The following is a 20,342-nucleotide window of genomic DNA, read 5'->3' on the forward strand; positions in this document are numbered from 1 at the left end:
GGTAAATGTGGTAAAACAATACCCTCGGTACATCCAAGGGATACTTTATATGGCAGTGTTAGGACTTTTACATGTAATAAGAAAACTTACGATACAAGACTCAAAGCCTGTCAAGTTGTCATAAATCCTGCAAGAATAATGGATAAGGATAAAGGGACACGAACAGAGAAGTTATTGCTGTTTTATATGCCCAGCTAACATGAAGATTTGAGGGACCAACAGACAATTGATCTAGATACTGTAATCTGAGATGTCTGTTTTTCCAAAGTTTGAAACTATACTTTGGCATAAAGTTCCTCAATGTTTGAGGAAGAGAGCTGAAAGAACAATACACCAAGAGACGGGTGGCACATCTGTCAACAGAATAGAGACTTCTCCAGTTAAAAAGTCTGGGCAGTGACAAGCTAATGCAGTACTCCCCTGCAAAGAACCGGTATCATTGAAGCAGCAGAGGCAGTAAATCTTCAAAACGCTTGTCTTTAAGGTCTAGATAGTGGATTCGGCAGTCTGAGTAAGGCATCTCTGAGCAGAGAATTATGAGTATTACATTCCACATCCCACCAGCAAGACGTCTGCAGAGAGAAGAGATTCCTTTTAAGTGGGATAGACCATTGGTGTTGGCCATTTGAACTACAAACTTCACCAAGGCCTGATGTACCCATTCACTCCAGGTTTTAAGAATGCTTTAGTGTCCAATATCTTGTGAGGGAGTAGCATAATGTTTATGACTTGGGCAGGATACATGATTACCTCAGCCTTTTATTTCAGACAACAGTAAGAGAGACCAGAGTTCATCCTACTCCAGGCAGTGAAGAAACCTGCAGAAAAACACACAATAGGGAATCTTATACACTATATTTCTCAGAGGCACCGCAGTGAAAGCCAGTGATCTTGCAGAAAAAACAGAGTGCTCCGAAGTTGGAACTGCCATTGTAAAATCAAGGCAGGGACGGGAAGACATCCTCCATGCTATAGATTTTGTTTTATCGGTGACTTCACGATCCTCTCTCAGCTCTAGTATCATGAACTTTTGAATTGGGGTGGGTCCTCAAAGGAAACCGGTCCACAAATAATTTCGGGTCAGACCAACATAGGACTGCAATTTTCTCAAACCTTGCTCCAAAACAAACTAATCAGCTGTTGTTTCAAACCTACAAGCAATGTCAGTCATGGAGAATGGAATTGTTTTAGGAATTGATCCAACCATGTTAGTTTACCTTCACACAAGATATCAGGAGTCAATTAGCATTTAACCAAAACTGCAGTTTTTCCACTTACCACAACCCAAGTACTTTTGTTGCTTGAACCAATCTAGACTCCAGCAATATGCACCTCAGAAAGTGTTCCCTCAGCGGCTGGTGTCAAAAATCCTGCAGTTTGAATCTACCCCAACCAACCCCTTCTTCTTCGGGAACCTTTGTCACAGCGCTTCCTACACACTGCAGTGATACAGTCGCCATTTTGCAGGTAGTCAAATTTGGCTACCACCAGAGATTGACGAGGAAAGCCGTGCCCATCAACCACATGTTTTTCTTTCTGCTCATCACCCACTCTCTTCTGGTTTTTTTGTATCTGCAGTGGTGGGACTCTGCTGACAGTAAGCGGGACCAACCTCGCAACAATCCGAGAACCAAAGATCAGGGCCAAGTACGGGCAGGCCGAATCCTTTCATGTGAGTATCAATGTGACTTATGCACATTGCAAGCGCACACACTAAAAGAGAGGTTCCCAATGACAAGCAGTCTGTTTAGAAACACACACCCAATTCAGATTTATTCATAGTATATATATACGAAAATCGGACAATTCCAGTCAGACATACCCCTCCACGCACACAAGCACAACTGCTTGTACAGTACGGCTGAAGGTGGCCGACTGTGTGCCTCTGTGTTTTGCTCACATCTCCTCGAGACATCTAATGCCACCTCAGGCCACATGGCTTTTTTTTTTAAATGTCACCGCACCACATGAGTGTTAGTGTCACAAAGTAGAGTCCGTGTGTGCAAGTGGGTGACTGCACACTTAAAGGACATGCTGATGCTTTTGAATGTTGTTGCCCATTTACTACAAATCACAAAACAAATGCTTTTTCCTCACCTGGTTTCTATGCATTGTGCTGCAATAAAACAGTCAACTTGCGAAGATTTGTTTGAGAAAGGTCACACCAAATATTATGACTCATTTTTTTTGTTATGTCAGAGTGTCATTACTGTTGCATTGCACCGAATCTGGACGTGAAAATTCATTTGAAAACTCTTGTCCTGATGGGATGCTCTAAACTTTCCAATTTCTGACAGCTTAATAGCACTGCTTTCACAAGCCAAATAACACACATCATGTTTTTTTCATTGGATATTTCCTTTTTTTTTTTCATCAGTGTTGACATTTTTGTCTACAAAATGGGGCGTCTTAAAGTTATATAAAGTTATATTATTTCAGTCACTATACTTAGCTATATGCATTCCAAATTGCACTGCAATCAAAACCATTCAAATAAAATCAATGAAGCAGTTATTCATAATAAGCTTCCCCTCCACTTGCAAAACATTGGAGTTGCAATGTAACATACATATGTGATAAATGGTCTAAAACAAGACAATTGATGCAGACATTCACATATTCTCCAAAGCTGGGATGTAAGAAATATTGTACAAACAAATGCACATGGTAGCTTGCTGAATATTAATAGTGATTATAAATCGGCTACCAATTTACAATTTCAATAAGTACTGTATAACGGCATCGCAGTTTCACAGGGCATTGACTCACGGAAAGGATGGGTTATTATACCCAACACATTCATTTTAAAAGAAAAACATAACCTGAGGGTTATTCTCAGTGTTTCAAAACGAGACTCTGCTGACTGTTTTATTCATGATACTCTCTCGTTGATAGAATTATAACTATATCATTATAAAGAGTATTTAGATTCACGTCCACATACATTAAAGTGTCATTGTAAGAAGACAGGAATGTTCTCTTTCCCTATGCGTGTGCAGTGCCTTACCTCAAATTTAAACGTTGCAGACGCTCCTGATGACTGCAAACAAAAACCAATAAGCTTGTGCTCGTCTCTCCCATGCTCAGAACTGCACAGTGTACAACAACTCGGTCATGGTGTGCCTCGCTCCGTCGGTGGCCGATTCGGAGCTGGGTTTTGCGGAGACCGGCACCGGCCCGGATGAGATCGGCTTCTACATGGACAACGTGAACGCCCTGGTGGTGGTGAACGAGACGTTCAGCTACTACCCCGACCCTGTGTTTGAACCGCTGAGTCCCTCTGGAACGCTGGAGCTCAAACCCACGTCGCCACTAATTCTCAAGGTCAGAAAGGTTATTTTTTGGAAAATAACGGTCTGTGTGTTTCTGTACATCTTTGTTTCATTGGTGCTCTGATCTGTTGCTTTTACCTCGCAAACGGCATTGGCTGGTACTTCAGTAGTGAGCTTTGTCGAACACTTGTTCTACAATGCTGCGAAGCTGCGAAGCAGAAGTGACTCAAGTGTCCTGCCATTAGACAGCTTCGGCTGTGGGAATGAGGCTATTGACACCTCCACAGAACTTGTCACGTTTGTTTGGTGTTAAATGGCCTGGATTCCAAGCTACTTTGATTTCTTATTGTTCTCCAGTGTCATCAGGGGTAGATCAATTTGCATGCCAATGCATCCGGAAGAATAGCACTTCATAAATATGAGGTTATTTCCTGCTTTTACACAATAATGGGATCAGCTGAGAGCATCCCTACAACTTACAGTGAAGCGTCAGGTCACATTTGATGGCAAGTCTCCTGAAATGCGGCTGTGGCTCAGGAGGTAGAGTCGGTCGTCCACCAACCCGAAGGTTGGCCCGACCCCCCAGTCCGCGTGCCGATGTGTCCTTGGCCAAGACACTTAATCCTGAAGCGTGGTAAACAGCAGCGTTGTATGAATGTGTGTGTGAAAGGGCGATGTGACTTGGGCTGTTAAGCTCTTTGAGTAGTCAATAAGACCAGACAAGCGCTATATAAATGTTGTCCATTTACCATAGTCCATTTAAAGTGAACTTTCACTGTGTCACTGCTGCCATAACTGTAAAGCTTTCCATTTGGAACATATGGCAGAAAAAGCTAAAGCTTCATGTCCCGGGCCAGGAAGCCATACAAACAAAGTCTCAGGTAGCGGTAGATGGATAGCTTTTTAGATGAATACAAGCGACTCAAACATATCGAACCCCTCTTGTATTAATAATGGCAAGTACACATTCACTGACACACACAAACACACACGCGCAGTAGTGGTATTTTCTCTTATTAGAAAGAAAAAGCGCTCAAATGTGTTTACAAGGTCTCTCAGGTGGGGGTGGGGGTTGGGGGGGCGGGGGTAGTTGGCTCTCGCAAATTCATAATTGAAAGCAAACGTCCACACCGTCCAAGGCCTGTTTCTGTCCTTCGGCAACCGAGAGCAGCCTCTTTGACTGCCGTCCTCCTCTGCAGCCCCCGAGCCCTCTTAGATAACGGCGCCTTCAATTTGTGTAATTATTTTTCTGCTGCCGGAAGAAGGGCAGTTGTGGCCGCGCGCTGGCCCAGCGTCCAGGAGATTTTCTTTACATTGGTTTTCAATTCGATCATCAGCGATTGGACCGTGAGTAAATGAAGCGAATTGGCAAATTGAGTGACGAGTGGTGTGCACGTGCGATCGTGTGATCACACCGAGCTCACCTGAAACGTTTGTTCAGGGCGATCGGAGGGGAACTGAAGTGGCCGATTCGGAGGGAATGTACGGTGAAATAAGCAGAGAAAACTAAAGGAGGTAAAAAACAGAATTTCTCACATACCATGAATTTAATGATGACAGAGTGGACTATACAATAAATGGACAATATCATATGAGTCTCTTTAAGATCAATTTCACCTTGATGTGTTACATTTGCACTGAAACTAGCGCTTTTGCCTTTTTGCCCCGACCATCTGTTGTGTTATCCCAGGGTGGGTTACGGTGTATATTTCCACGGAGCGATTGAAAGCCGCTCAGCCGTCGTCATTTATTTCCTAAATGATAATTTATTAGCAAAAGGGCCTCCCAGTAATTGCCAAATCTCCTGCTCGGCTTGTTTGGTAGAACTGCCGACCTCGTGGAAGCACTGATGAGATGGACAAAAATGCAATTTGGCAAGATGGGGATGTTTGGGGTAGCGTGACTCAGATGCGCGCGCCGCGCTCGTCACGCAATTAATTTCCCATCTGAAGTGTCGGGCGTGTTTTTTTTTTTGTTTTTTTTCAGCGAGGTGTGTTAGCGCAAGAGAAAAAAATATTTACCCGGTCGTGTTGTTTCTCGAGTGCTTTTCCGTGTGTGTTTGAGGGGGCCTTCTGCCTGTTGTGTGCATGTGTGGCAACAGCTCCGTGTGTGGCTTGAACTCTGCATGCGTGCGTGTGTGTTTGTTTGTGTGTGTGTGTGTGTGTGTGTGTGTGTGTGTGTTATCAAGATGGAATGGGATGCATGTTTACAGGGTTGCAGAGCGGGGCTGGGTGGCGGCCTGCAGAGACGATGGGATTGGAAAACGGAGTCTGTCTCTGCGTCACACTGCTAAGCCAGCGGGACACGCGGCAGCTATCTTCTCTCTCTTTCTCTCTCTCTCTCTCTCTCTCTCTGTCTCTTTCTCCCTCTAACTCGCTCGCTCGCCTGCAATATTCCTTCCATCTTTTCTCTACTCTCCACACTCCTCGCGCCCGCTCTCCTGATCTTTTCATGCCACATTTCCTATCTGTCTTGTTTCCTTAGTATTAATTTATGGGTGTTTTTGCTTTTTTTCCTTGCCCTGACTTCAGGCTCCCTCTTTTCACACACGCTGTCTTCCTTCCGTCACAAAGTGCGTCCCAAATTGGACGTGGATATTGAAATGAAAAACTGGAACTGAATATGACACACGTTAGACTTTGCACACCTCTTTCGCAGACCGTGCCAGACCGTTGTTTGGCGGGCAGAGGGGGGGGAAACGGCATCAGTCTATGTGGGTGAGGGGTTTGTGAACCCACCTAGAGTACACCTTTTATCATCTCACTTGTTTTTCTTCTGAAGTTTTTGGCCTGATTCATCAGAATTATTTGATACTCGAAAAACCCAACTCCCTCTATAAACCCCATTCAGATGGGACAGTGGACCAGTTACAGTTCATCGTCACCATATTCTGATAGAGCTCCGTTGTCCCAATAGTTGTCCCAAACTATTAAAAACACATCAACGAGTCACACAGTTGCACAAGGGTGACAGGTTCTTTCGCTGTGAATAAACATGGCTTTTGTAGTTTTCAGATATTTTTGTCCTGCTGCTGCACTTGTGTATAAAGAGCAGCAAATGTGTATTAATCCACAGCAGAAAATTGTCCTCAACAAAAGAAGGAATTACTCCCGTTTGAGTAACATTTGCGGAAAGATAAAGAAAAAATCAGGACCATGTTGCTTTAGGAGGTTGCTGACACTTTAAAGGGAGAAATGAAGTACATTATGAAGTTTTTAAAGAGTTATGTCATCAGGAAAATATGAAGCATCGCCAGCCTTAGCCATGCATTTATAACTGAGCTGTTTTATTGTCAGTGACTCATCTCTCTCTCGCACTCTCATTCATTTGCAGTTAATTGAATGATATCCTAAGAGGGAAACTATTAAAGCTGCTAAGCAGTGTTAGGGTCACAGTTAAATTGTCCTTTAAAAAGAAAAGGTGTTGATGGTGTCTCACTCCTTTTTCTTAGTCAAGTAAAAGACGCAGCAACTATCTTTCCTGCGACGTGATGAGTGTGTATGGAAACATAAGCATGAATAAATGAGCTGAAGGCTTTTCTCCTGCCCTCACATGTCCTTCTGTCTGTGTGTTTAGGGTCGGAACTTGATCCCGGCGGCTCCGGGCAACAGTCGCCTGAACTACACGGTGCTGATTGGTGAGACTCCCTGCGTCCTCACCCTGTCTGAGAGCCAGCTGCTGTGCGAATGGCCCAACCTCACCGGACAGCACAAAGTCACGGTCAGTTCCCCGCTCTGTGTCCTCGTGCCTCTTCCTCTCCCTCAGTGACACTCTGACCTGTCGTGACTTTGACCTTACTTGGATGTTCTACTTTCTTCTGTCACATGCATGTCCCCACATGCACCGAGTTTTTTTAACTGAAAGACAATGTAATGTTATGAGCCGATGCCTTTGTTATTTATCCTTTTCATTGCATTACTGTCAGTAATTTTAGTTTGCAAACTGTTTGAAAAACAATTCAGGAAAGGACAAAAAAAAAACAACCCACCAGGTATATCCACGCTCACCCAGTAACTCATGTTTATGAATATGAAAACATTCCAAACTGACAATCTCAGCCCATAATGTCACTCTAACCTTGTTGGTGAGTTATGAGAATGACCCCCTCGTGTCTTTTCCGAACGATCTCCCCCGACAGAACGGGGATACGCTCCGCTGAGCGGCCGCGCCGAGGCCGCTGTTAAATATGTAACACGTAATTAACGTGCTGCTCTCCGTTGGCCTTGAGCCGGTCCGCAACCCAAACCAAAGCACGGGGCGAAGTTTAGTTCGGTCACAGGAACCGGAATCCTGATAAATGTACGGACGGTTTGTTTAAAATACAAAAGAGCCCATCTTCAGAGTGTAATATCCATTAAGTGTCTGGACTGTCACCACTCACGGCTACATAATATACTCACCATCACCACAGTGAACCTTTGGACATGTCTGCGGATGAAAAAAAAGGTCTGTTTCTGTCGTATCCGCTGAAGCGTATCCACGCGAGCAGCTGAGCGGGCGTCAGCACTTCTCTGCTGCAGGTGCTGCTGCTTCTGGATTTGCAGTGCCATCTCCGTTTTTTCTTGTATTTTTAGTAGCTCCCCTTTACTTTGAGGGAGTAGACGTTTACTAGCACGGGGAATAGAATGTGCCTAACCCTCAGTAAATCCACAAGCCAATCCTCCACCCACACTCAACTTTAATCAAAGCTGCACTCATCGCTCCATGCATCCACACGGCGTTGGCCCGGCGTTACAACACAAACTTTGTCTCGTTGGGCTTGTTCTGCGACCGTCTCTGAGCATGCTGCGGCACACGGAGAACATGTGACTGTAGATGTTTGGTTCATACATCCACACTTCATGAAGCAGCCTGTATGTTCATTGGAAGTGGAACTTTACGAACTTGAACTCGTCGTTATGACATCAAAGCTGATTGCGCGGTGTATGACGATAAAAAAAGCCGGCTCCTATACGTCTTGCTTTCACCATGTCATTCTCTTGGCTGTGGCTTTCGTGGAAAAATGACGATTCGACTTGGGGCACAAAGGAACTGCGTCACCTTATTGTGTAACAAAAACAAGGAAGATCATAGTGTTCCTCCAGTATACCTAAAATATACCATCAGGGCAGTCGCATCTGTGTTGACCCTGTGCCAGTGAAATCACACATCTGTAAATGGGTTGCACGCATGGGGAAAGAAGACACTTCTGCAAAATTGAACTAATCCCCTCCTCTATGTTTCTAGCTACTGTAACTTGAGATGTTGTCATTCCTAGTCCTTTCCCGCAGCATGTCGATGTCATTTGACGCGCACCAAGACACCTGCATGTGTCCTTTCTACGTAAAAGGCCACACGCGGGCAGTGACGCCGCAGTTTTAATTCATCGCATTCACTCCTGCGATCAACTCATCCATGCTACTGCACCGCGAGCACAACTTTTTTCAGCAGCTCCGTCCACGGATCTATTATAATCGGTCCTTTAATACATCGCTGGATTGGGATCACTCAATCACACTACACTGCACAACGGGCGAGGGAGAAAGCAGAATGCGGCTGGGAAGCGACAACAAGCACTTGAAATCGTTTTCAAATGTCAGAAATGACTGCGGCTCCAATTGTGTTTGAATTCTCGTTGTCTTTTTTTGGGGGGACCGTCTATAAAATGTCACTTAATATAGGAAAATGCCCTCCGTGTTTTCATAGAGCCTTAAAGTGACTTCTTTAAGTTACTTACTCTACTAATCCAGGAGTCACGAATGCAAAAACATTTCATTGCTGAATGCAATTAATTGATTTTCTGTTAATTGACCCATCCGCACCCAGTCCACGTGTACGCAGTGGAGTGCAGGTTCGCAGGCACTGTGCTGCTGTCAAGACATTTTCTTTTTCCTCTAATGTCGTCTTCAAGTGCACGGCATCCCCCTCCTCTCCCGCTGGGGCTCGGCCCCTGTCACCTGTTGAACTCCACTTGAGTTTTAAAGGGCCTGTGGCTGCGTTCTGTGTCGATAACATGGAGATAGACTGTACTTCCACTACTACTTTTGTGACAAACCCGCCCATTTGCTTGTGCTAATGTGTCGAGTTGATGTTGATGAAGGGTCATATACCTGCTCTCGAAAAAACAAACAGCCTAATAATAGGATTCCTGATCCTGCAAATGGGAACCTCTTATTCATGAGGAAGAAAACTGATGTATTTAGGTAAGAAGAGAGCTAAATTATGCATGCCATATTTAGTGAGAGATAAGAGAAGTGTGCGAGTATCCACTTTTTGCTCCGGTTTGTGTCCATGACAAGGCACCGTCTCTCTGTCACCAGTGCAGCTCTGTCCTCGAGGTAATGCGGGAACATAAAAGGTGGTATTAAGAATAGAATTGTTTCTTCAGGATGCCACTGATATGCAGAGACACTAAGCTCATCTCTAAGCTTTAATCCAGGAACCTAGTTCTCTCCATAAACCTCTCTGATGTGCAAATTTCGCCCAACTCTCCCGCAAATCCAAGCTGAGGCGTCATCGCGCCATCGCTGAGTTACACTTCCTGTTTCCTATGTGAAGTGTCACACGTAGCTGCAGCTTGTTTTTTTTTGTTTTTTGTCTATTTTCCCGCCACCCACGGCGCGAGTGCTGCCCATGTCGCTCTCATTTCCAGGGCTGCCGTTTTTATCCGACATTACAATGAAGGAATTATTGCGGGGGGGGAGGGGGGGGGGGGGAGTCAAAGAACACGCTCGCAAGTCACTTCCTGCGGCAAACCATTCAGCTTTACTTGTCCAGAGCGGTGAGCTGTCAACAGGCCGCGGAGATGAAATCCCTGATTCACTCTGACTGGAGCAGACTTTCAAAATCGCCACGCAAGCTCCCGGAGCCTCTGTGCGCAGGAAGGTCAGACCTCAAGTCAGGCGACTCATTTCCTCCGTGAATATATTTGGATGTTTGTCTGAGCTTCCCGCCAGTGCACCCGCTCGGGCCCACCTCCCCCACGCGCGCCCACCTCCCCAGCACCACCCTCCACCTCCTGCCCCCCTTCAAACTCACCACCAATGTCCCTCTCACAGTCATTTCTCTGTATCGTTACGACATTTACTCCCCGCAGCGACAGCCACTGTACCTAGAAAGCCACTGACGCCACATCCATGTAATTCGGTATGATAGCTCTCGTCGGATGCAGCCAGGCTCCAAGGTGGAACTCTCTCGAATCTTTTTCTTTCCTTTTTTTACCCTCCCTTCTCTCTTTTTTTTTAAATGAAATGTCATGTCGAATATCGGAGCGATGCAATGTGTTGGCGGGGGCGGTGGAGTTAGTCCTGCGTCTGACAATAGCCGAAGAAAAAAACAGAGCTGTCTGTTCTTATCTCTTCTGCCGCGTGCGTGCGTGCGCGTGTGTGTGTGTGTGTGTGTGTGTGTGTTATGACGTGCACCATGTACTCATATGTTTGTGTTTGTGCGCACAGCTGTGGCACGATAACATTCCCTACATAGAATGACCTACATGCAGGGGACCCCAATGGGTGTCCAGACATACTGGGCTTGTGTGTGTGTGTGTGTGTGTGTGTGTGTGTGTGTGTGTGTGTGTGTGTGTTGGTGCGTGTGTGTGTGTTGGTGTGTGTGTGTGTGTTGGTGTACAGTAAGAAGTGGCGAATGCGTGCGTCCCTTCCGATGCTCAGCTGTGCGTTGGCAGCTGTGCACCTCCCTCGAGTTTTCTTCGAAGAAACTTGTTTGTTGTTTTGGCCTTCAGCTTTTTAAGTTCCTCCGTCAGTCCCTCCGTCTGTCAGGAGAGTAAAAATAGAAAAGTGCCTCGAAAATTGTGTCACCAACTTTTACTTATGCTGCGTTCAAGTCCTCGGAGAATACCGTTTCCCTCTGGTTAATTGCACCAGATATGCCGGTGACCTCTTGTTAGGTACGAATTAATGAGAGGCCTAATAAAAGTTTCACAAATCTAACTTAAAATTATTTTATTGATGTATTGTGATGTGAAGGCCTGCTGTACCTCCAGTATCTGAGCACAGATTTGACATATTTTTCCCATTTCGATACAAAGGGGAAGTCTTATTAATATTTGAATTAAATGCCTTGCAGCAGTTTGTATAATGTGGCCAAACACGTTAAACTGCGTCATGAAAAGCAGTCTCAGTGCATTAAATGTACATTTCCTGACGTTGTTACAGAAAAAAAGCACGGATGTTGCTGGTGGCATGAAAGACGCCTCTGCTCTGTTCTCCTAACAGGACACTTGTTCTGGTTCAAGTGTCCCGGGAAGCGATGACAAGTGGGCCACAGTGAGCACAGCATGGCCAACACCAGGACCCTGAACATGAAGGAGCCGAATGTAATTAAGTCGTCACTAATCTCAAACGTCTGCACCTTAGCTGTTCCTATGTCAAAATGTCCTCCGTGTGAACGGCTGGGAGGAAATGACCTCCAGCTTTCATAATGAAAACAAATGCCATCCCCCTGCTGACACTTAAAGAATAATCTACTCTAATTTCTTTATTCATTTAATTATCATTTTGTTTGTGCTTGAGCCACACAGAATGGTTTGATCATCTGCGACACTTGACCTCGCTTGCACCACCTGTCAATATAATATAATTGATTATGTAATATGATATATAATAATCAACAAACGTCCGGTCAGCCTGAATCTAATGCTGCCTTCGTGTGCTAGTCCAAAGATCCTACTTCCCACCTGTGAAGTCGGAATTACGAGAATGTCACGTTCAAGCGTTTTGTTGCCGGAACGAATTTAAAAATGGCGAAATGGCTGATGTAATAACTTTGCACCGTGCTAGCAGACTAAAGTCCATCTGTTGTGGATAGTACGATGAATAGCATTGGTCTATACCAAGTTAAGTGTACATAAATTACAGATTCAAATTATGTACGCAAGCAACAGTTGATACTTGTTGCACTGTCAAAAATAAAGAACTAATTTCCATCCGTTACTGTATCTATCCTCTTCTAGTCTCCCCAACTCGGGAACCCGGGTATCAAAATGATCTCAGAGTTTCCCACTCGTAATTACGACTTGAGGGGGCAATTTCCAAGTCTGCAACTCGCATTTACCATAATTCCGACACCACGTGAAGGATTGACTTATCTCTTATTTCTGCATTAAAAAATTTGCAGAATTGACTTGCTGCCATTGGTACATAATAATTGGTCTACATGAATGTAAATCCAATATTCACTCTTTACAGCTCTGTTCTGGTGTCCTCAGGGAAATATCAGGCTCTTGAGCTGCTAAACACTCCATTATGTTTTACCAGCCAGTCGCTCTACTGTTGTGACTGGTTCAGGGCGAGGAGCACATGCACAGTGGCTCCGTCAAAGCTTTTTCACCGACAGTGGCTGCCTGAGGAAAGAGGTGATGCGAGCTGCGAGAGTGAATCCAAAACGTTAAGAGTTTCAGGCCGTAACATCAAAACCATGCGCTGAATATGTCCCATCAAGACAAGGGCAACCATAGAGTTGGGTAGAAATTCCCTCATCACTATGAGTTACCCACCCAGAAAAAAAGATGAATAGAAAGTGGAAAAATAGAAAAGTGCAGCTTTAAGGGTTAAAATGTGTGAAGAGGTCAAAATCCCCAGTCAGCTTGTCCGAGAAAATTTATCAATTCATAATATCATGAAAGCAGAATGACGTAGTGATAAGTACAAGTGACTTGTTGCTGCATCGGCTTGTACAAGCTACACAGATATCTTCAGGTTTACAAGTTTCATCTCTGCGCCCTAATTATTCCAATCTCCTACTGTAATTGTCTCCACTGTTCCAAATTCAATTTGCGGCAATGACTACATCGATATTGATAAAACAGCAACTTTGTTTTGTTTTTTTCAGACTTTGATGAGGATTACATAAAAGTGTACATACAAAAAACTTCAAAGTACATAATGGCACCTCATTTGAATCGGTTATCAACCCCCCCGGGGCTTCGCTTGATTTGATGGATCCCGTGTGTGTGTGTGTGTGTGTGTGTGTGTGTGTGTGTGCATTGTTATCTTCTCTGAGACACAGTGTGCTTATGTAAATGTAGTTAGACAGAACCCCCCCAAAAAAAAGTATTACATGTGTTTGACTTCCCATAATTAGCAAGGCTCCTTGGGGAGAGATTTAAATGCTGGTGATTACTTTGTTTGATTACTTATACTGTGTCTGAGTGTGTGTGTATGTGTGTGTGTGTGTATAGTCTATTATGTGTGTGTGTGTGTGTGTGCGTGCGTGCGTGGGTGCGTGTGTGACTTGAACACCACTGCACTGCTTTAACTTTGCTCACCCACACAAGCGGACGGTAAGAAACGAGAACGTCGGCAACCAAACATCTGTCCTATAAACCCAAATATGGAGCGAGCAAAGACAATGCAGAGGAGGATGAATCATTAAGAGGACGAGAGCGAGTTAACTTGTGAGATCTTCATTATCAAAGGCCTGTGAAGCTGCTCCCCTAAAGGCAAGAATCAAAAACCTTGTTCTTCCTTCCTCTTCTCCGACGGGATGTGAGCCTCCTCCGCAGCAGCGGTCTGTCGGAGATCGGCCTGTTTGGCGCGAGCACAGAGCAGATAAACATTTAATGATGCTGGAGGTAGAAATTGGGTCAACCACCTTGTCTTTCATCAGACCACAGACCTTTTGATCTCTTCAGACCACCTCATCTATTTTCAAGTGACCGCTGCCTGGTTTTTAGTTTCTCTCTGGAAGGTTTTAGTTTGAAATTCGTGGAAAGTGAATAAAGTAGTAATTTCCTCTCCGTAAACGACTGTGGGGCGGGGGGGGGGCGGGGGGGGGCAACGCACTCAGCCATCACCTCCGATCGCGCGGCCGTTCAGCAGCCACCAGCAGGAGTCTGAGGTTGCAGCTCCCTGGTTGATGACTATGTCACTGTATAATTAAGGAGTCGCAGGAACGCGTGTTTTCTCTCTTGATCATTAAACATTTGTCGTGTTTGTGCTCAGATCCGAGCTGGGGGGTTCGAGTACTCCCCTGGGACCCTTCACATCTACTCAGACAGCCTTCTGACGCTGCCCGCCATCATCGGCATCGGCGGGGGCGGCGGCCTGCTGCTGCTGGTCATCATCGCCGTGCTGATCGCCTACAAGAGGAAGTCCAGGGACGCCGACCGCACCCTGAAGCGCCTTCAGCTCCAGATGGACAACCTGGAGTCCAGAGTGGCCCTGGAGTGTAAAGAAGGTAGGCAACGGAAACGAATGGTGTGCGCACAGTTGTACTCAAAGCTTTTATATTTCATTTGATGTATAAATTATAATTAAACACCCAAAGTGCAAAAATATGAAACATTTAACAACAGCTCAACAAATAAGTTATAAATTAACAATGTATAGAGAGAAATGATGCTAGAGACAGAGAGCAAGACAGAACATCGATTGCAGTTGGACGCTGCAATGGTCGACAACAATAGGGGGACTGCAGGGTATGATTACCGAGGCAAATGCATGACTGTGTCATAACTGAGTCATACCAAATGAAAAAAAACAAACGGCTTTATATATGAAAATACATGGCTGATAGAAAATAACATACCAGCGATAACTCACGCCCAGTTGAGTAACATCATCATCACAGAGTTACAGTCAGACAAACCAGCCGGCTGCTGTGTGTAGAGCATGATGTGTTTTCACTCACAGGTGGGGAAACACTGACACGACACACCGACTGCGTGAGAAAGCAGGAGGGGAAAAAACAAAACATGATACAGTAACGTGTCTTGGTAAGGTGTTGTTCCGCTACGAGCATGAAGAAAATCTCCAATGCTCCTCGGGGAAGATTTTCCGTGACGAACCGGGACTGCACTGGTCAGATGGATCACCACTCTTCCAAAAGATCTCTCGTCGCGTGTTGGTCCGACGACGGCGGTGGAGAGAGCTGTCTGACTCGTCTGTCCCAATGTGAGAGTACGTTAGAAAAAGGAGAGCGAGCAGGGAGGTAGACGGTGGGAGAGAGAGGCTGTGCGCGGTCGCTTGCAGAGCGACGAGGGGTAAAATGAGAGCGAGCGCCGAGACCCCAGTCTGGGCCGAGAGAGGCCACATGTGAGGTCACACTTTTACTGGTGGTGTTAGATGACTGATGCGAGGGGCCGGCCCAGATGTTTACACTCCATCTAATGACACGGGGCTCACACAGTCATGGTACAAGGTTACAATATGATTACACTACCGCCACGACACACGCGGTCACCGCTCTATCGGCCGCCGAGACTCAGCTGTCAAACGAAACCTGCAAACAGCTTTCGATTCAAGGTGCTGCACTTTCAGGGAGGGTGGTGGTTGTGCTCCGACCAAGGTGACACTTTCAGGAAGGTGTTCTCACAGTACCCTGTTGTGGTTTTAAGTTGTAAGACGGGTTTTTTTCTATTATTTCTTTTGTTTTTCAAGGAACACAGAAAAGAAACCAGAAAAGTCCTGCTCTTTCCTCGGTGAGAAGCCAGCCAGTGTTCCTGTCAATAGGGGGAAAAGCATTCTTTATTTTTTTTAAAGCACGGCCTTATTCTCATCCTCTAATCTACCGCCCCCCTCCCTCCCAAATGCACACACCCGCCTCGCCTGCTGCACTCCCAGCTGGCCCATGGCGGCGAGACAGTGCGTGTGGGCGGAGGAACAGATGACGTGGGCGGTCCTGTTTGTGTGTGCGCGCGTGTGTGTGTGTGTGTGTGTGTGTGTGAGATAGCTAAAGTGTTTGTGCGCGAGGTCGGCTGCTTCGTCAGGGCGAGAGACAGGCTCACGGGTTTGGGTCAGTCAACCATGAGAAGCAGACTATGATCCAAACCGGTATATCATTAGTCGCGGTTTATTAGTTATATATTAGAAACGACAACGGCGACAAGACCAAACAAAATGCAGATGAATAAAATTCACGGGGCGACGCTTTGTTTCCATGCCAATGGGGCGATGTGTCATTTTTCACACTTGGCTTCCCAGACTTAGTCGGGATTGAAAGAATTGAATGAATAAAATAGGAACCGGCTTCTTTTAAAACATCAGAGAATGTCATAGTGAAAACCTGATACCAATCGTTCATGTCACAAAACTTCAGTTAACAATTGAACGATGACATTTATGAATATTAAATGTGTTGTTTAATTGACGTTGTGCATACTTGAAATACTTTGGGATTTAAAGTATGCTGTGTCACTTTTGAAAGACAAAAAAAATAGTTCAATCTTCCCTTTGCAAAAGAAAAACAGACGTTTTGAGAAATAAAACACACTCAATTAATGTACAACAAATTTGATCTGAAAAGTGTAGCAAGAGTGAGCACATCAGGACGTCCGCCCTTAGCTGCTTGTTGTTACCATTCATTTTGCTCTGTTATGGTGACGTCTTTGCAAGTGACTAGGATCTTGGCAAGTGAAGGGAAGTTTTGGGAAATGGCCACCGTGGCTGCAGTTATACGGTCTGGCTATAAACCAAGTTTAATGTGTCCTGATGTACTGCAGTACTTTTTCTTTTTCCTCTTCTCTCGCCAGGCCCATTTATTGAAGCTCAACCATTTAGCATTTTGAGTTATAAATAAAAGATTGATTAAAGAAGAGAAGAGACGACGAGAGAGGAGATGACAGGGGAAGTGGAGAAGAGAACGGATGGGAGAAAATGAAAGCAAAGCAATCCCTATCTTACCCTCCCTCTCTTCCATCGCACCCTTCTTCCTTTCGCTCTCTCTCTCTCTTCTTCTTTACATCACTCTCCTTTTTGCCTTAACCTTCTGTTTTTTTGTTGTTTTCTCCTCTGGTCTCTTTGTCTTTTCTCCTCCTCACTTTCATCTCCACTTCTCCGCTCTACTTTTTCCACTTCTTCACAGGTGTGACCTTTACCTGCTGATCTTTGGCTCTTCTTCCTCTTAGTCTTAATCACCTATGTCCACCGTCCCCTGGATGCCTTTCTTCCTTTTTGTATCCCCATCCTCGCTCCTTTACCTTCATATCTCTCTCTTCTCCTTTCTTTTTTTTTATTCCTTTTACTCGTCTTTTCTTGATCTCCTCTGCTTCCTCCCGCTATCCATCTCTCTCGCGGGCCACGCAGGCCAATAACAGCTGGGGGAAATTATGCATGAAAAACTCATCCGTCGCTCTCTTAATAATTATCCACTCATGCAATTAATTGTCTTTCCCTTTCCAGGAACTTTGTTTTCTGTTTCCTGGTTCTGAGTCTCTTTCCTCGGGCTGGTTTGCCCTTTTTTATTGCTTCATTTCATGGTTTTCATTTTTCTGGACAAGCAAATACTGAATTTACCGGATATAGACACCAAGGATGAAATACACTTCCAAAAATTGCTCGTCTTTCAGTGAAAGGTTGATTTGTCTCTCAATGGTCACATCCAGATTTATTTTTTAAATATTCCTCTAGACAGAGAAATCTAGGGAGATTACCTGCTTTTTTTAATGTTGCTTTTTCAACATGTCCTCGACATGATCATGATCCCTACAAAGGAAGTTAATTACTGATTATGGGTCTGATATTGTACTTTATTGGACGCCTGTCTCTGAATTCCCCTCGTGTTTCTGCCTTGTCTGCATTTTAGCTCTCATTTATTGCCTTTGTGGGCTTCTTTCCTCATTATAGCGTTTATATTGAAGCCTAACTGTCCAGGCCCTTGTTAAAGATTCAGACACTGTACCTGAGGTGATGGGCTGTTTGTTATGTCTGTCAGTAGTGCCTCCCCTTACAGTAATTTGTGTCTGACAGGCTCCTCATCTCACCCATGTATCCTGTTTATGCTGCTGTCACCCACTTTCAGCACAATCTCGTGCGTCCTTTGACCGCTGTCCGTCTTTGTAATCACTGCCATCAGTTGAGCATAATGCGGGAGCGCCGTGTAATTGCAGAATTACCCTCCAACCTCTGGGATCACCGATGTTACAGCTTGATAGTGCAACTCGCCACTCTATGATTCAACCATGCTGGCAACTTTGTGCTTCCCATGGCCCGGTCACACCAAATGTCACTGATGATATTTTCTTTTAAAAGCCACAGCCAAAACCTTGGCTTCAGTCCCCCCGTTTGTGAATTTCAACAAACACAATTGGCATTTCCTTTAAGTGGGACACCACATGCTAGATACCAACTTATTAGCATCACATCTAATAAGTTACGATAGCTTCCTCCTTTTCCGTTGCTCCGGCTCTCCGCTCCCTCAAAGATACGAACTGTTTGCTGTTGGTCAATAGCACAAATTCACCTGTCAAATTTAAAAGTAAAATATTCAGATTCACATCACCCCTGCTTGTATCACTGAAAGCAATTCATGTCACCATGAGCTGCTGTGACTTTAGTTTGAATAATCAGCTCATGGGGCTGTTTGATAAAAATTGACGGAAGCAGACTAAAGGGTCTACTAGCAGAGCTTTTGGACAAATTACGCCAATGCATCGCCATCCTTTATCCTGACATCTTCTCTGGTCTCGTCTCTTAATCTGCCTCCTTTTCTTCATGTAGCTTTCGCTGAGCTGCAGACCGACATCCATGAGCTGACCCAGGAGCTGGACGGGGCCGGGATTCCCTTCCTGGACTATCGGACCTACGCAATGCGGGTCCTGTTCCCTGGGATTGAGGACCACCCCGTGCTCAAGGAGATGGAGGTACGGGTCAGTACACCACCAACTTCAAACTGACACAAGCGAACCGTTAGTATTCAACCACAAAGGAATCGCAATAGAAGTGCCCGGCCGCTGCACTGATGGACTAACAACATAGGCAGAAACATGTGGTGGCTGATTATACTTACGACAAGTAGTTAAACTCTGAAAAGTATTTCTGGGTAGTACTTTGGAAGTTTGATTTAATAGCGTAGAAAAGTCCTGCTGGTGTCGCCGCTTAATACCTTTGTAGCTATTATCCCATTAGAGGTTTCATCAAAGACGGGCCTCGCCAAAAAGTCTGAGACATGAGGCAAGAAGAGCTCCACACGTGGTTCACCTTAAAGCAATCTCTCAGCCAATATTTCACCTTCTATCTCTTAATGTGTTCAGCTCATCTGATTGAATGCAAACGACATTCCAAGAGCCTCAGTAACATCATTAGACCGGTCTCATGGGAGAAACCCTAGTCGTATCCTCAAGTTGTCGGGGGAAGTGGAGTTTAAAAGTAAGGATTGCTTAGAATTGAATGAAAAATAACCGTATATAAGAAACACAAGGCAATAAAGAGGCGTAGTAATGAGAGCGTATTGCACAGATGCAGCTAAAGATGGGTGCAAAGAGAGCCAGAGGATTAGAGCAATAGGATTCAGGGTTACGTGGATTGTTACTTGCATTATATATCACTGCTAATTTATTAATTAAGCAAGAGCACACGCAACTATACCTTTCCCAGCACAGCCGAATGGAGACGCAGTGGATTCATAAAGAGGTTTCACCGCCGAGGGAAGTAGAATTAATAGTATGTCAACAGAAACTTCCCTCCTCCAGCGGCGACAAACTGTAGCCAAGTTTGTAATCAGTGGCGTCATTAGGATGTAGAATTCGGTGCCGCTCCGTTGACTTTGACTGGAGCACTGACTTTTTGAAGTAGAGGAATAATTAGTTTGACCTTTTTACAGCTACATTTAATCGTTCTAATCCAGTGAGTGGATTTATATTCTCATGTTTAAAAAATAAAATTTAAAAAAAGAAGCCCTCTGGGTTTTTATCATTGCCATTTCGGTATTAAGTGATTTATCTTCTGCTATTTTTGGCGAGAAGGAACAGTTCTGATTACAAAAACAAACAAATCATCCTTGGACACAGGGAGAAAAAAAAGGCCAATCATGGTTTCCTGCAGACACGATGACGGTATAACTTTACACTACTTATTTTACAAAATAAGAAAGAAAGCAGAGTAATTAGAGTGTGTTTCCCAACAGGGATGCAGCAGAGCGGTAAATCTACTTAAACCCCTTATTTTCCCCCCTTTTTTATTTGGTTTACTGCTTTTGTAGACTCATATAAAGCTTTGAGACATCATTTCTTATGGGGCTGGAGTTTGACAGCATTTTAGAAAAATGTTTCGAACTTGCTTATAGGATCCTTTTGAATCCCTTATTAGATTTAAATAGGTTTAGCTTTCAAATGTTTTAGACTTGTAATAACATTCCGTT

The 20,342-nt window shown here is 44.7% G+C and overlaps 1 protein-coding gene across 2 annotated transcripts in view; it reads left to right on the forward strand.

Moving 5' to 3' along the window:
• The window catches only part of LOC118317107 (plexin-A1-like), a 238,660-nt gene that overhangs the window by 190,440 nt on the left and 27,878 nt on the right, over positions 1 to 20,342 (forward strand). The window contains exons 17-21 of one of the 2 annotated variants that reach the window (XM_035645565.2): positions 1,579 to 1,672; positions 3,088 to 3,324; positions 6,849 to 6,992; positions 14,210 to 14,444; positions 18,704 to 18,852. In XM_035645565.2, the coding sequence (XP_035501458.2) occupies positions 1,579 to 1,672; positions 3,088 to 3,324; positions 6,849 to 6,992; positions 14,210 to 14,444; positions 18,704 to 18,852 (859 nt within the window). The remainder of the gene's footprint in view (positions 1 to 1,578; positions 1,673 to 3,087; positions 3,325 to 6,848; positions 6,993 to 14,209; positions 14,445 to 18,703; positions 18,853 to 20,342) is intronic. The other variant, XM_035645566.2, reaches the window with a different exon arrangement.

Source organism: Scophthalmus maximus, chromosome 3 (genome assembly GCF_022379125.1).
Source record: "Scophthalmus maximus strain ysfricsl-2021 chromosome 3, ASM2237912v1, whole genome shotgun sequence".
In the NCBI taxonomy this organism is placed as follows: domain Eukaryota; kingdom Metazoa; phylum Chordata; class Actinopteri; order Pleuronectiformes; family Scophthalmidae; genus Scophthalmus; species Scophthalmus maximus.